Consider the following 14,502-nt stretch of genomic DNA (forward strand, 5'->3'; position numbering starts at 1 on the left):
TCATTACAATAGATTTGCTATGAAAGGTTACAGAGTACATTGTACACAGCAGAGGCGAGACTAACGAATTCCTGAGATATTCATCTACATTGTGGAAGATAATCTTCACTTCTGGATAATAATAGACATAAGAAAATGCATAATTCAACTTACCAATCAATGTATTCCATTTTTTGAAAGTCCAGATGGTTCAATGCAGATGTGTAAGAGTAGTTTGAGGAATCCTGTAAATCTGAGAGACTGGCACTCCCTGTGTCTGGCTAAATAGTAAATGTGCAGTGGATGTCTATGGATCAGCAATCATATGACATGTGGCATCCTGTTTTATCGAGTGCTTGCTGACTGACTGAAGTACTAAAGCGTCTGTGCCCTAGAGACACAAGCTCAAGCAAACTGTTCCGCTTGCTCGTACATTTTTATTGCTGTTCATATTTTAGTCAATTTCCTCCTTGATGTATTTTGAGATGCATCATGTTGTTTAGCAACACAGGCAATGCTGGTAATCTCACATGATGTTTTATTATGGTCATTATATTTGAGGAATGGCACTTTTTCAAGCTGTATTAATTAGCTAAAACATTTATGCAATAATAACTGATATTGGGTGTTGAGCTCAGTGTTAAAGAGGTTTTCCAGAACATTAAGAAATTTTTTTTTTTTTTTTAAATCATGTGAAATTAAGAAAAAAATAATACTCATATATTCCAGTGGTTCCCCCATCCAGCACTGCAGCCCTGGTACGCACTGCACAGAAGTCGGAAGTAGCGTTCGGTTGATTGTGCACGTGACCGCTCGGGCAGTCATGGGCTTCAGCAGTGATTCTTCTATGGCCACTGAAGCCCGTGACAGCCATGAAAGAATCACAGATGAAGCCTGTGACTTTCTGAGCGGTCACATGCAAAATAAATGGCACATGACCGCCCACAGCTTCTTCCGGGTTCTGTGTGACTGGAACCGCGGAATAGGAGAGTATTTATTTTTTCTTCATTGCACGTGATTTTAAGACCCATAAAAATGTTTTGAATATCCTGAAAAACCCCATTAATGCTGTATTATTTGACCTAAGTTTCTACTGAACCCTAATAATTATTCATATTTTCTGCAAAATAAATTATATATTATATAAGGTAGTATGCTTTTTCTTAATGAAAATAGAAAATTGTATTTTAGTATAATTTTGCCTAATCATGCAATCAATGGCTAAACTACTTTTTTAAGATGTCTATTTGTACCCTTAAAGGGAACTAGAACTAAAAAGCAGTCCTGGCACATGAACCCACCAGTCCACATACAATATCCTTCCTATCCCCATATCAAGCAATGGTGAACTTTTCATAATTTGGCCGCACCCGTCAAGAAGAAAAATAAAAGTGAAACAGAAATACCTAAGTATATGATCAAAGACAGTCTTGTTTTTTTCAGTCAGGGACTGGTTTAAGGAACTCACAGGTGATTTAATCTTTGTTTGGAGCTGTAGTTTTTCGTTTCCTTCTCCTTCTATCCCAGACTGCCATGAAGATTTCTCCTGATGACTGCAGAGTTTACTGCTGAGACATCTTTAACGCATCTCTTCTGCAGCCATCTTCAGCTTCTATAGCAACACAAATAAATCCAGACCACAAATCAGACACCTAAATTAATCTAGACCCAGACTAGAATCCCTGCTTATTTGCAAACCCCAGACCAGAAACCAAACCCTTAAAAGAGTTATCCAGGGACATTTATACTACAGATCCCAGCAGCATACCCTAACATCTTTAATTCCAGGTGCAGGGTGCTGACTTCCTGACAGTAGCACATGTAACACTTATTTTTCCAAAAGCTGGTCAGACTACTGCATTAACTAAAAGTAGACATTCAACTTCTCCATTCCCATTGTACTGGTTCTTCGTCTTCATTGGTCTTTTGTTACGATCGTGTGGGCAACTAAGCACGTGGCCCACGCGATCGTATCCAAAGAATGGAAACACACAGGTTTCAGACAGCTGGCCCTGTGTTACAGGAAGGATGACATGGCCCTACCTAAGTGGGGACATCGTCCCAATAAGGGGCAGCCCAGCGGTCTTCGGATCTGGGCCCTAGCTGCTCTTAGGAACTACACCACCAGAACAGGACACATACACATGCCACATGACAGGGACAGAACAACAGGACACACAGAGCCAGAAACTTCAGCATACAACAGCCAAAATGCAACCACTCGTAACAGGTGATAAGCTATATATAAATACCAGGTATTAGTTGACATTTTGATCAAAACATGGAAGCTAGCTGGCCACTTCACAGCTCCTGGCTATGCTGCTAGTCCCTACACTAACCAGGAGTCCAGCTGCACCAAACACAGTTCACACCGCAAGCTGCAACAGGACAGAACAGAACAAAGTCACACAGCAAGCTGCACAGGACAGACAACGGAACACCGATCACACAGCAAGCTGTACAGGACAAACAACCAGGCACCGACTCTGCAGCAGACTACAACATATAGTGCAAACCACACGGACTCCACCCACATGCACACAGATGAAACTCTACAGCAAGTCTATGTGTCCTCATATTAGGGGAATAGACAGACGGCCACAGAGCTGACATAGGGAACTGTGTCAGGGATCCACCAACTGACACACAGATGAGACATAAGATGTTTGGAGGCTGCACCTGTCAGGGGAAGGGAAAAGAGGAGCTGCATGTGCTGCAGACTAGGACTATAGGTGTCCAAACCATCTTTAGGTGAGGAGAGAGACACAACAGACCTACATGCAAACAGATCTGAGTGGGAACAAAACAGATACATCCAAACAGCAGAAGACCAGCATCAACTACTGACAGGAGCTGGGTTTATATGTGCTGCAGACGAAATGGGGATTGGCTTCTGGAGAATACCCCAGCCAGCTCAATTAACCCTCCCCTGTGAAGCTGTGCTGCTAGGAACCCTAGTACTACAGATCCCAGCAGCACACCCTAACATCTTTAATTCCAGGTGCAGGGTGCTGATGTCCTGACAGTAGCACATGTGACCCCTACAGCTAATCACCAGTTGAAGTATGCCAGGGATAGAAGGGATTGATGTGGAACCCATGTCAGGTTTTCCACATGCAGATTAGCTCCATTAAATTAGGCTAATCCATGGCCAAATGCTTACATAATGCGGTTTTCATTTTTGCCTATGCAGATTTCAACTGTGTGGACATTATCTAAGGGGACAGTGTGACTTTGCTTGCGGTGATGCTGCCTAGTAGTTGCCCACTGTTTTTAATCTCACTTTACCTATTCTCCTGGGCTCACTCCTCCACTGCTACTTCAATCCTTTGAGTTGTTAGCAGCCTCTGTAACCTCTCTTTGGTCCCTTGCCTTTCCTAGCTCACTTATTTGAGCTCTTTTGTTGACTTCATGCCTTTTTTTTCCATGCAGCTTTCTCTGAGCTGCCCTAACTCCGCCTCTTCCTAGCCCTGTCCCTGATTTCGTTTTCAACATTCGTGCCTACATTGACTTCTCTTCACACAGGCTCATGGCTCCATCTGACGTCAAGAGAAAGGAGAAGCATCTGATGTGACTGTCCCAGTTGTCTCCACTTACTGTAATTCTTTGCGTTGGGCTTGTCTACTCAGCCCTGCAATTTCAATATATTATTGCTCTGGTGCAGTTTTTCCTGGTAAACCTCCCTTGACAATGGTCCACTTATTAGCCTGATAGGGCAGGATTACCAGTCATAGCCTGAACCTCTCCCATTAAAAATGCTGTCCCTTCTGCACGCATCACATTATGGAGCAAGAGGAGCTGAACAGACTGATCTAGCATTTTGTGGGAAAAGATGCAATATAACTTGTATTTTATACATTTAAATCTCTGCTCATTCTGAGCTCAGAAGTCCAGAGGGCGGTCCTATCAGTGATTGACAGATATATCTGTATGCACAGTCATACACCGCTATCAAGGCCACCCACTGAACTCCTAAGCATGCAATGAGCAGAGATTTAAATGACTTAAATACAAGTTATACTAAAACCTTTTGCACAAAACTATATATGAGTCTTCTCAGCCCCTCCTGCTGTATATCATTCTGCCTGCGGTTTGGACAGCATGATCAAGCTGCCTTTTTTCTTTTAAATATCATGATTTTCTAATGATTATCTTTTCACTTGTGAATCTTGGCAATCATAATCAAGTTTCATATCTTTCTAATATGTTTGTTCAACATATATTATATGTAACATTTGTTTTCTCTTAAATAGCACAATTCTCCCATTCCACAAGGGGGACGAGGAGCAATTCAGTTTGTGACACAGTATCAGCACTCAAGTGGACAACGGAGAATTCGTGTATCCACAATTGCAAGAAAGTAAGAATGATTGTTTACACAGTAGGGAGTAAATAGATGTTTACATGATTACATGTATAACTGGATAATATATTTTCCATCAGAATCTCATCTTTCTGTAACTTGACGTGGTTTAAGGAGTTTGAATCTCTGGTATAGCATGTTACAGCAAGCCCAACTTCACACTGAGCATTCTCCATGGAACTACCAGCCATGGGCATAATTACTATTGGGTCAATTAAGTAATTTTTTTTTGGAGTGATGACACATCATTATTATTCATTAATCGTGATGTGTTTAAAAATAATATATAGTGCTAAATGAAGTATGCAATGAAGAGCTCACCTTGGAACCTTTTTCTTAAGCACCAAGACTTAACTATTTTATTAGTGCCTTGTTAATCGCAGTGATTTTGTTCGTGTATATATTAACACGTCATAACAAAGTGCCTTTTTCTTTCTAAACACCATCTCTGTACACAAGCCAACTACAACTTATGTGGGGAAAAAAACAGAGCTTAAAATCTGGTGGGATAGAAACAGTTTAAAAAAATATTTGCATTTTGCTATGATCCCAAGGGGCTTGAGAATCCTAAAAACACTCACCACTGATTATAATGAAACATTTAAAACTGAATGGAATGACATACTATCAACATGCTCCATACATCTTATTGAATTAATAGTTAAATATGAAGAAAACAAACTGTCAGAATTAAAAGAGGACATTAAAGGAATAGACGAGAAGATCACCTGTCTGGTTAAAACCAAAGCTGAAGAATTTGATAGAGAGCTCACCTTGGAACCTTTTTTAAGCACCAAGACTTAAAGGGGTTGTCCCGCGCCGAAACGGGTTTCTTTTTTTTTTCAACAGCCCCCCCGTTCGGCGCGAGACAAACCCGATGCAGGGACCTAAAAAAAAATCTGTACAGCGCTTACCTGAATCCCCGCGCTCCGGTGACTTCTTACTTACCGGTTGAAGCTGGCCGCCGGGATCTTCTCCCTCGGTGGACCGCAGCTCTTCTGTGCGGTCCATTGCCGATTCCAGCCTCCTGATTGGCTGGAATCGGCACGTGACGGGGCGGAGCTACACGGAGCCGCTCTCCGGCACGAGCGGCCCCATTCAGAAAAGAAGAAGACCCGGACTGCGCAAGCGCGTCTAATCTAGCGATTAGACGCTGAAAATTAGACGGCACCATGGAGACGAGGACGCCAGCAGCGGAACAGGTAAGTGAATAACTTCTAATAACTTCTGTATGGCTCATAATTAATGCACAATGTACATTAACTGTTTTATTAGTGTCTTGTTAACCGCTGTGATTTTGTTTGTGTATATATTAAGACACGTTACAAGAAAGTGCCTTTTTTTTTCTAAACACCATCTCTGTACACAAGCCTTAAATATGGATGTGGAAACAGAGGAGCTCATGAACAAGCTTACAGAAATGTTACATTTTTCTAATACAAACCAGATGGACAATACTGACTTGAGACAACTACAAGTTATGTGGGAAAAAAGAAGAAACAAGAGCTTAAAATCTGGTGGGATAAAAACAGTAAAAAAAAATATTTGGATTTAGCTATGATCCTAAGGGGCTTGAGAATCCTAAAAACAACCACCACTGATTATAATGAAACGTTAAAGACTGAATGCAATGACATACTATCAACATGCTCCATACATCTTATTGAATTAATAGTTAAAGGGGTTGTCTCGTGAAATCAAGTGGGGTTATACACTTCTGTATGGCCATATTAATGCACTTTGTAATGTACATCGTGCATTAAATATGAGCCATACAGAAGTTATTCACTTACCTGCTCCGTTGCTAGCGTCCACGTCTCCATGGTTCCATCTAATTTAGCTGGCGGCTTGCTTTTTTAGACGCGCTTGTGCAGTCCGGTCCTCTGCTCTGAGCACGAGCCGCTTCAGCGTGCTCGCCGCTACAGCTCTTCTGCGTATGCGCAGACGAGCTGTAACTTCTTGGGAGCGCGCTGGAGCGGCCATTCTGCTACCATCCTCTCTTAGAGGAAGGTGCAGAAACTTGAGCCGCCCAGCAGTGCCGAGAAGCCGCCCAGCAGTGCCGAGAAGCTGCCCAGGTAAGTGATGGGTGACGGACTGACGGGGGTGACGAGTGACGGACTGCCGCTGTGGCCCCGGAGCCTACCGCTGTGGCCCCGGGGCCTAGCGCGGGGGCGCCGGGGCCTAGCGCGGGGGCGCCGGGGCCTAGCGCGGGGGCGCCGGGGCCTAGTGCGGGGGCGCCGGGGCCTAGCGCTGGTTACCTGCTGCCTGGCGGTGGGTGACTGGGGCCCAAGAGCGTGTGCCGTGGTCGGCGGCCGCGGTGGGTCCGGTCGGCGGCTGCGGGGCGTCTGGTTGTCAGGGAGACACAGCTGGTAGTGTCTCGGGAGCGCGCACGTCGGGCTACAGCAAGCGACGGGAAAAGAGCCGGCGGCCATCTTGGGGAAACTTTTTATAAGTTGCTGAGACGCTGGAACTGTAAGTAGAAACCGGCTAGAAAAGTCATTTACACGGGTGCTTAGTAATGTATGCTTAATAAGGGGGACTGGGCAAAAAAAAAATTTCACTGCTTCCTCGAGACAACCCCTTTAAATATGAAGAAAACAAACTGTCAGAATTAAAAGAGGACAGTAAAGGAATAGAAGAGAAGATCATCTGTCTGGTGATTACATGTGTAACAAATTAAAAGATAATCTCCTCAAAATGGAGGAAGCTCTTATACAAGTTAAGAAAAGAAAATTAGAGAGGGATCAAATGGACTATAGTAAAAATGAAATATATAATGGGAAACCCAGTAGAATATCAAGGGAAAAAAGATCCATCTTAAAGAATAATGAAAGGTCTAAAAGAAATAACAGAGTAACATTCTCTACTACAGACACGGAGGGTACCGTATATTCCGGTGTATAAGGCAACGGGGCGTATAAGACGACCCCCCAACTATCACCTTATACGCCGGGAATACATTGAATGGCTGTGATTGGCTGATGGCGTGTGTTAGCTAATCACAGTATTAGCTTTCTGGAGGCGGGGATTTCAAGCCCTGCATTCGGAAAGCAATGCTCTGCCGGGGACCAGGAGGGAGCGACAGCCTGCAGCAGCGCCGCAGAACGAGTAATGATTTTTTTTTTGACACTTTCTTTTTTTTGTATTACCGGCATATAAGACGACCCCCGACTTCAGAGCAGATTTTAGGGGGTTCAAAAGTCGTCTTATACGCCGGTATATACAGTAATTGTACGGAACAGGAATCATCCAGTTTCGGCATGTCCAGTCCAGAGGCTATAATTATAAATGACAGTGTCAAGAAAAAGAAACTATTAAAAAAAAAAACAGGGTAGAAAAAAATACAGGAGGGGAGGGGAGAAGGTATCCACACAGAAAGCGAAATTAAATACCAACAATGTGGGTTTTTTTTTTAACCCTTTACGTGGCCTCTCAAGAATAGATGGACATCTTGAACAAGGGACTGAATTTTGTTCCTAGTGCAAGCTTTGATGTACTCAATACAATGATGAACATAAATAAGTTTATACGCAATCTAACTGTCAAAAAACATTTTCTCAATAACAGAAGAACATCTTGAATCAGTAACATCTAATAATGTATCGAATGAATTTATCAACAAGAATTTTGATAAGGTTTTGGCTACATTAAATCTGATGGAATTGTAAAAGGAAAATTATATAGAAGATGCATGCATCAATTCCATTTGAATTAAGACTTCTTATCCTAATTTCTATCTAGTCTCTTCGAGATCTAGGGACATGGAGGAGTTTCAAATGGTAGTGGAGAGGGAGCTGGTTAAATAAAAAGACAAACCCATTTGAAAAATATTAAGAAAACTAACAACTTAACCCATAAGGAGAGAATAGAATTGAAAAATTTATCATTAAATAAAAATTTAATTGTAAAAAAATCCGATAAGGGTGGAAATATAGTGATTTTGGATGCGATGTTATATGATAAGTTGGCTCAGGATATACTAGATAATAACATGGTGTATAGGAGACTAACTTTCAACCCCATGCAAGATTGTTTAAGAAAATTGAGAAAATTCATAGATGAGGGGAAAAAATGGGTGTATTAAGTGATAAGGCGGCAGCGTATCTTTGCCCAGAATTTCCAGCTATGCCAATTTTCCTACCCAAACTTCATAAGGGGACTTTTCCCCTTCCACTCCGTCCCATAGTTGCAGGGATCAATTCACCCAGTGAGCGTCTTAGCTCGTTGGTGGATCGACCCCTGCAACCATTTGTCAAACATGTGCCGGTTTCCTACAGGACTGCAAAGATGTTGTGCAGCAGTTGAGAAGCTTGAAATGGCCAAATAATTTTGGGTGGGTCCTGTGTGACGTCAGAGATCTGTATTCTAGAATACCACACCATGTGGCCACGGAAGCAGTCAGTTATCATTTTAAAAAGTTCAGTGATTATTCCAACGAATTAAAAGAATTTATTTTAGAGAGTATGTATTTTTTGTTGAAAAATAACTTTTTTCATTTTAACAATAAATATTCTTTGCAGATATCTGGTGCCCCTATGGGCTTCAAATTTTCACCTACAGTAGCTAACCTCTATATGAGTTGGTGGGAAGACATGTTTATTTTTTCTGACTGCAATCCGTTCGTTAGCCACATGGTGTGGTATGCTAGATTTTATAGATGATATCACTATCATTTGGAGAAATTTAGAAAAACAGCAGGAAAAAAAACGTGATGTGGTGGCCAGTTTTGAAAAATATATTAATAATAATTAGAACACTCTTCGTTTCACCTGCGGCTACCATGAGAAGGAGGGGGTTCCTTTTTTGGACCTCACCATACGTGGTGATGGGAACACAGGTGTAAAATATTACCATGCTATACCGTAAGCCATCTGCAGGTAATACGATCCTGCACGCCAGCAGCAATCATCCTGAACAAACCTTAAAAGCTATTCTTGTGGGAGAGCTCGGAAGAGCCAAAAGAGCTTGCTCTATGGAAGCCACCTATAGGGAAACTGAAAGATCTGTCTGTGTAAGGTTGTTAGAGTAACGGGGTTACTCTAAGCAAATTTTCAATAAAGCCTGTAATAAAGTAAAACATCGTAACTGGGAGGATTTGTTGAATGATAAAGTGCGAGGCAATTCTAATATTGGGAATAAAAATTTGGTATTCTCAACCAAGTATAGTAATGATTTTTACAGCATGAAAAAACTCTTCCTCACGTATCTGCCCATTTTAAAACAAGATGCAGATATTTGTAATATATCCTTGAAGATGGAGTCTTTGTAATTGCACAGAGAAATAGAAGTCTTAATAACATTCTGTCTCCTAGCCTGTTTATATCTAATGAAAAAATACATTGGTTAACCAAAAAGGGTTTTTTCTGCTGTGGCAATTTAAGATGTAGTGCGTGCGATTTTGCCTCTAAAAAACAATCCTTTTCATGTAGGAATAAAAAATAAAGCATATAAAATAAAGAAATATATTAATTGTGATTCAATCAATTTGATATATGTCATAGAGTTCATTGAATGCAATATACAGTACGTGGATTGTACCACCAGGAAAGCTGAAACGTGTATAGCCGAACACATGAGAAGTATAAAAGATTCTGTTTCTACACATTCTGTTGCTGCTAAACATTTCATTAAGCAGCACAATGGGGAGATACATGATTTTAGATGGTATGCAATGGAACTAATCACATATACTAGAAGAGAAAATTTTAGTCAAAAAACAATCCTTAAGCAGGAAGCTTTTTGGATAATGGAATTAAAAACAAGAACACCATTAGTCATGAATGCCAGAACGAATTTGTTCTATGTTTATTAAGTATAATTCCTTTTTTATGAGGCTTATGGATTTAAATAAGGTTGTATTATTGTTTTGTCTTATTTTTATTGCATACTTGGCATTCAATAATATAACAGATTCCTTGGAGGAGTCTCTTTGATATTTTATTTAACATACCCTAGTTGCTAATATACCACATGCTAATAGATGTTTTTGTTTCCACAGTTTATAGAAGTAGTGAAAAAAACCATAGAAAATATTTTCATACAAAATTAATAACTACTTGATGCAATATGATCGATGAAACAAGGGAACCTAGCAAATATTGACTTTTGAAAATAAGTAATTAAAAATAACTGGTAAAATTATGCATAAATATAGAATATCTAGTCTCCCTTTAATGAGGGGTAAATACAATTCAATGGCCGCACATATATATGGATTTATTTGTTATTTCTTGCATGGTTCCCTTTTATTTCACTGTGTAGTGAATATTAAAGTATTGTTGTCTAGGTGAAAGTATAAAACGGCTCGTTTTCAGGACATATGTTTGGTAGCCACTGATCGGCAGTGCTGAGGTGGTTAATTCATCATGTGTTGTTTTTAATTAATATGTTTCGTTTGTCTCTTTAAGAGATCACGTCAATGAGAAACGTTGAGGTGAACAAGAACTCTGTTTAGAATTTGAAACGTGCGTCTCTGTACCCTGATTTTATGGCACTCTTGTAATAAAGCACAACACATTTTCATCAAAAGTCAAATCAAGTTCTTATTCTGTGGATTGCCTTCATGAAGTACGTACACTGGAAACATACAAACAGATACACTTAAATTTAAAAAATGCTCAGAATTGTTTAAAATAACAAAAGAAGTAATACTTTGCTGATCCCTCACTCGTCCAGATTTGGCACTTCTCAGGGTCCTTCACTAGCCTCCTGGTTCCTGTGGGTATGAAAGACTGCTGTAGCCGATCACTAACCACAGCAATCACCTGCTACAGCCACTGATTGTTCATGTGTCCGTGTCAACAAGGACCAGGAACTACAGAGACCAGCATAGGACCCTGGGAAGCGTTACATCAAGAGCAGCGGGGTATCAATCAATTGAGTATTGCTTCTTTTATTATGTTAAAGTGGTCTAAGCATGTTTTTCATATTTAACAGTCTAAACAACCCATTTAGGGCAAAAATCTGCTCCGAAATGTTTTTTATAGACATAAACTTTGGCACAATGATGATACAAAATACCACATTAAAATTAGTAGTTTCAGTGACTCATTCTTATTGTTTGTGAGCTATGTGGGGAAAAGTAAATGCAACTGGCCCTGAAAGTCATAAATTAGTTGCTGACATTTATTTTAACGTGTCTGACTGGAATTTAAGACACAGTTTAAGAAAATCTGAAGTTAGGGGTTTATACTCCAATTGTTACGGCACTCTGTCCCCCGAGCGCCAGTTGGGGTGCCCTGATCTCCCGAACCCCCGCTGTCCCTGCCTACTTGCCTCGGCCCTGGCTAACCCCAGGCGGACAACTGGACGGCGGTCCCTGCCCTGGCTAGGGACCTGGCGACTGACAAGCAGGAACCTACCTAATGGGGGGAACAGAGTGCCGACAGAGGAGGCAGATGAATCAGACCAACAAAACTGACAAGGCTGGAGATGGAACTCGCAGGCCAACTGGCAGGGTGCTGGATAGCAACTAGTGCTGACTGGGCCAGACTAGATTAGAGGCAAACAGAACCAACAAAAACAGACTGAGTAACAGGGGACCAGAGGGAGCTGACCGACAACTAGGGACTGACTGAGGAGAACCGCAAGAGACAACAGGTTTCGACAAAGACTTATGGCACCCCGTGCGACCCCTCCTTTTGCGATTTCCAGAGGACCGGTACCCCTTCTGTTCGACTGAGCAGGGGGGAGGGGGAGCACGATGGCTATGGCAGGACGGCCCCCACTGGGTTAGCTCCCCAGTGGCCCAATCGAATTGGGGGTTGTGCAACGCCAGCCACGGCATCCCTAGTACCATGTCTACCGACATTTTCTCCATCACCAGGAATGATAGACCTTCCGAATGGCGACCCCCCACCATGAGTTGTAACACTGGGGTCCTCCATCGAACCAAGCCCGAAGCAAGAGGAGTAGCATCAATGGTAGCAAAACGAATTGGCGTCTTCAGCGCCACAAATTCAGCCCTCAGGGGCTCAACGAGACGCATGCTTATCAGGTTAGCAGCTGCTCCGGAATCAATAAACGCCTGCCCTAGGCGGGAGAAGTTCCGGAATCTAACCTGGCAGGGTATCAGAAGTCTAGGACGTACCTGAGGTCCTAGGCGACGCTCCCTGCAGTCGCCTAGGACTGGAAGTCTTTCTGCCGATTCAGACTGTGGACGCTGAGGCCTCCAGGGGCAAGTTATCACCCGATGTCCAGCTTTCCCGCAGTAGAGACAGAGATTATGTAATAACCGAATCCGGCGTCGCTCCTTGGGGTCCAGCGGGTCCAGTTCCATAGGTTCGGGAACAGAGACTGGTACGGACGGGGAGGGAACAGGACAAATGACCTCCCTGATTCTATGGGTCGGTCTATCTTGCTTCCCAGCCCTGAGCCTCCTATCTGCCTTCACTGCTAACTCCATAGCCTCCTTTAAGGACCCGGGAACGGGATGGGAGATCAACAGTTCTTTGACCGCGTCTGAGAGACCTTGCATAAAAACGTCTTTCAGGGCACTATCGTTCCATGCAGTATCACCCGCATAGCGTCTGAAATTGGAGCAATAATCCTCCACACAAAGCGACCCCTGATGCAGCGCCAGCAACCGAGAAACCGCCAACCCCACTCTGTCCGGTTCATCGAAGATGCCCCCAAGTTCCTGAAAAAAGGAGTCCACCGAATGCAGGGAGGGGGAACCCTCGGGAATGGAAAAGGCCCAAGTCTGGGCAGAGCCCCGCAGCAGGGACATTATGAGCCCGACCCTCTGGACCTCCGAGCCGGAAGAGCGGGGACGCATCCGAAAAAACAGGCGACACGCCTGTTGAAAAACAAAAAACTTGTTCCTCTCCCCAGAGAACACCTCGGGAAGAGGGCACTTGGGTTCGGGACTGGTAACGGCATTCTGCTCCTGCGACAATGCCCACTGCTCCTGGGCCACCATGCGAGCTGACAAATCCCGGATCACCGGCACCAGGTCTTGCAGCTGGTTTGCGAGGGCGCTGATCGCCGCCATGAAAAGAAAAACAGTATTTTAAGGGCCAGTTATTATGTTACGGCACTCTGTCCCCCGAGCGCCAGTTGGGGTGCCCTGATCTCCCGCACCCCCGCTGTCCCTGCCTACTTGCCTCGGCCCTGGCTAACCCCAGGCGGACAACTGGACGGCGGTCCCTGCCCTGGCTAGGGACCTGGCGACTGACAAGCAGGAACCTACCTAATGGGGGGAACAGAGTGCCGACAGAGGAGGCAGATGAATCAGACCAACAAAACTGACAAGGCTGGAGATGGAACTCGCAGGCCAACTGGCAGGGTGCTGGATAGCAACTAGTGCTGACTGGGCCAGACTAGATTAGAGGCAAACAGAACCAACAAAAACAGACTGAGTAACAGGGGACCAGAGGGAGCTGACCGACAACTAGGGACTGACTGAGGAGAACCGCAGACAGACTGTCTAGGTGCATGCAGAACCAATAACTGGCAATGAGCTCAGTTCACTGCCAGTCTTTTAACCACAAGGTTCCGCCCAGGGGCGGAGAGTGGGAGGAGGCAACTCCACCCACTGCTGTATAAGAAGCACAGAGGAGTGCGGGCGGCACCCTACAGGCGGGCACGCCCACGCCGCCGCCCACTGGCCAACCCAAGCTGCTGGGATGACCTCGACACAGGGCTCCAGGCTGCTGGAGCCGACGCCGGAGCGACGCGCGCCGACCGCGGGACCCCATGCCGCACTGTATGGTAACACCAATATCCTATTTGAGCACTTATATTACTTACTCTTTCTAATATTTATTGAATTTAATTCAAAACATACTTTATTGGGATTTTCTGCATTACAATCATTGTGAAACATTTTCAGAATCAACGTTGACACAGTTAGTTCCTAGCTTAACCTTGAGCTAACATTAAACTTGTCCCTTGCGGTTGTGGTTTGTCATAACTTCAGTAATACCCTTGCTAATAACCTTTGCATGTAGACATTGCATCCTTGTAACTCTCCCACCCACCCCAATCGCCTGCTATCTATAATTGCTTGATATATACTTTTGAATGTAACTGTAACTTATCACTTAATAGCTTCATAAAGTTTAAAGAAAAAAGGGGAAAAGGAAAGGAGATAAGAGGGGAAGGGAAAGGGTATAGAGAGCGGTTAGGGGATAGAGAGTTAAAGAAGGGGGGGGGAAGAC

The 14,502-nt window shown here is 43.4% G+C and overlaps 1 protein-coding gene and 1 long non-coding RNA gene across 7 annotated transcripts in view; one reads left to right on the forward strand and one right to left on the reverse strand.

Moving 5' to 3' along the window:
* Positions 1-346, reverse strand: part of LOC136633124 (uncharacterized) — a 35,367-nt gene extending 35,021 nt beyond the window's left edge. For both annotated transcript variants that reach the window (XR_010793232.1, XR_010793233.1), the window contains exon 1: positions 154-346. This is a non-coding gene — a long non-coding RNA (uncharacterized lncRNA). The remainder of the gene's footprint in view (positions 1-153) is intronic.
* Positions 1-14,502, forward strand: part of SEC23A (SEC23 homolog A, COPII coat complex component) — a 189,538-nt gene that overhangs the window by 103,620 nt on the left and 71,416 nt on the right. For all 5 annotated transcript variants that reach the window (XM_066608625.1, XM_066608622.1, XM_066608626.1 and 2 more), the window contains exon 13: positions 4,233-4,339. In XM_066608625.1, the coding sequence (XP_066464722.1) occupies positions 4,233-4,339 (107 nt within the window). The remainder of the gene's footprint in view (positions 1-4,232; positions 4,340-14,502) is intronic.

This window comes from Eleutherodactylus coqui, chromosome 6, assembly GCF_035609145.1.
Source record: "Eleutherodactylus coqui strain aEleCoq1 chromosome 6, aEleCoq1.hap1, whole genome shotgun sequence".
In the NCBI taxonomy this organism is placed as follows: domain Eukaryota; kingdom Metazoa; phylum Chordata; class Amphibia; order Anura; family Eleutherodactylidae; genus Eleutherodactylus; species Eleutherodactylus coqui.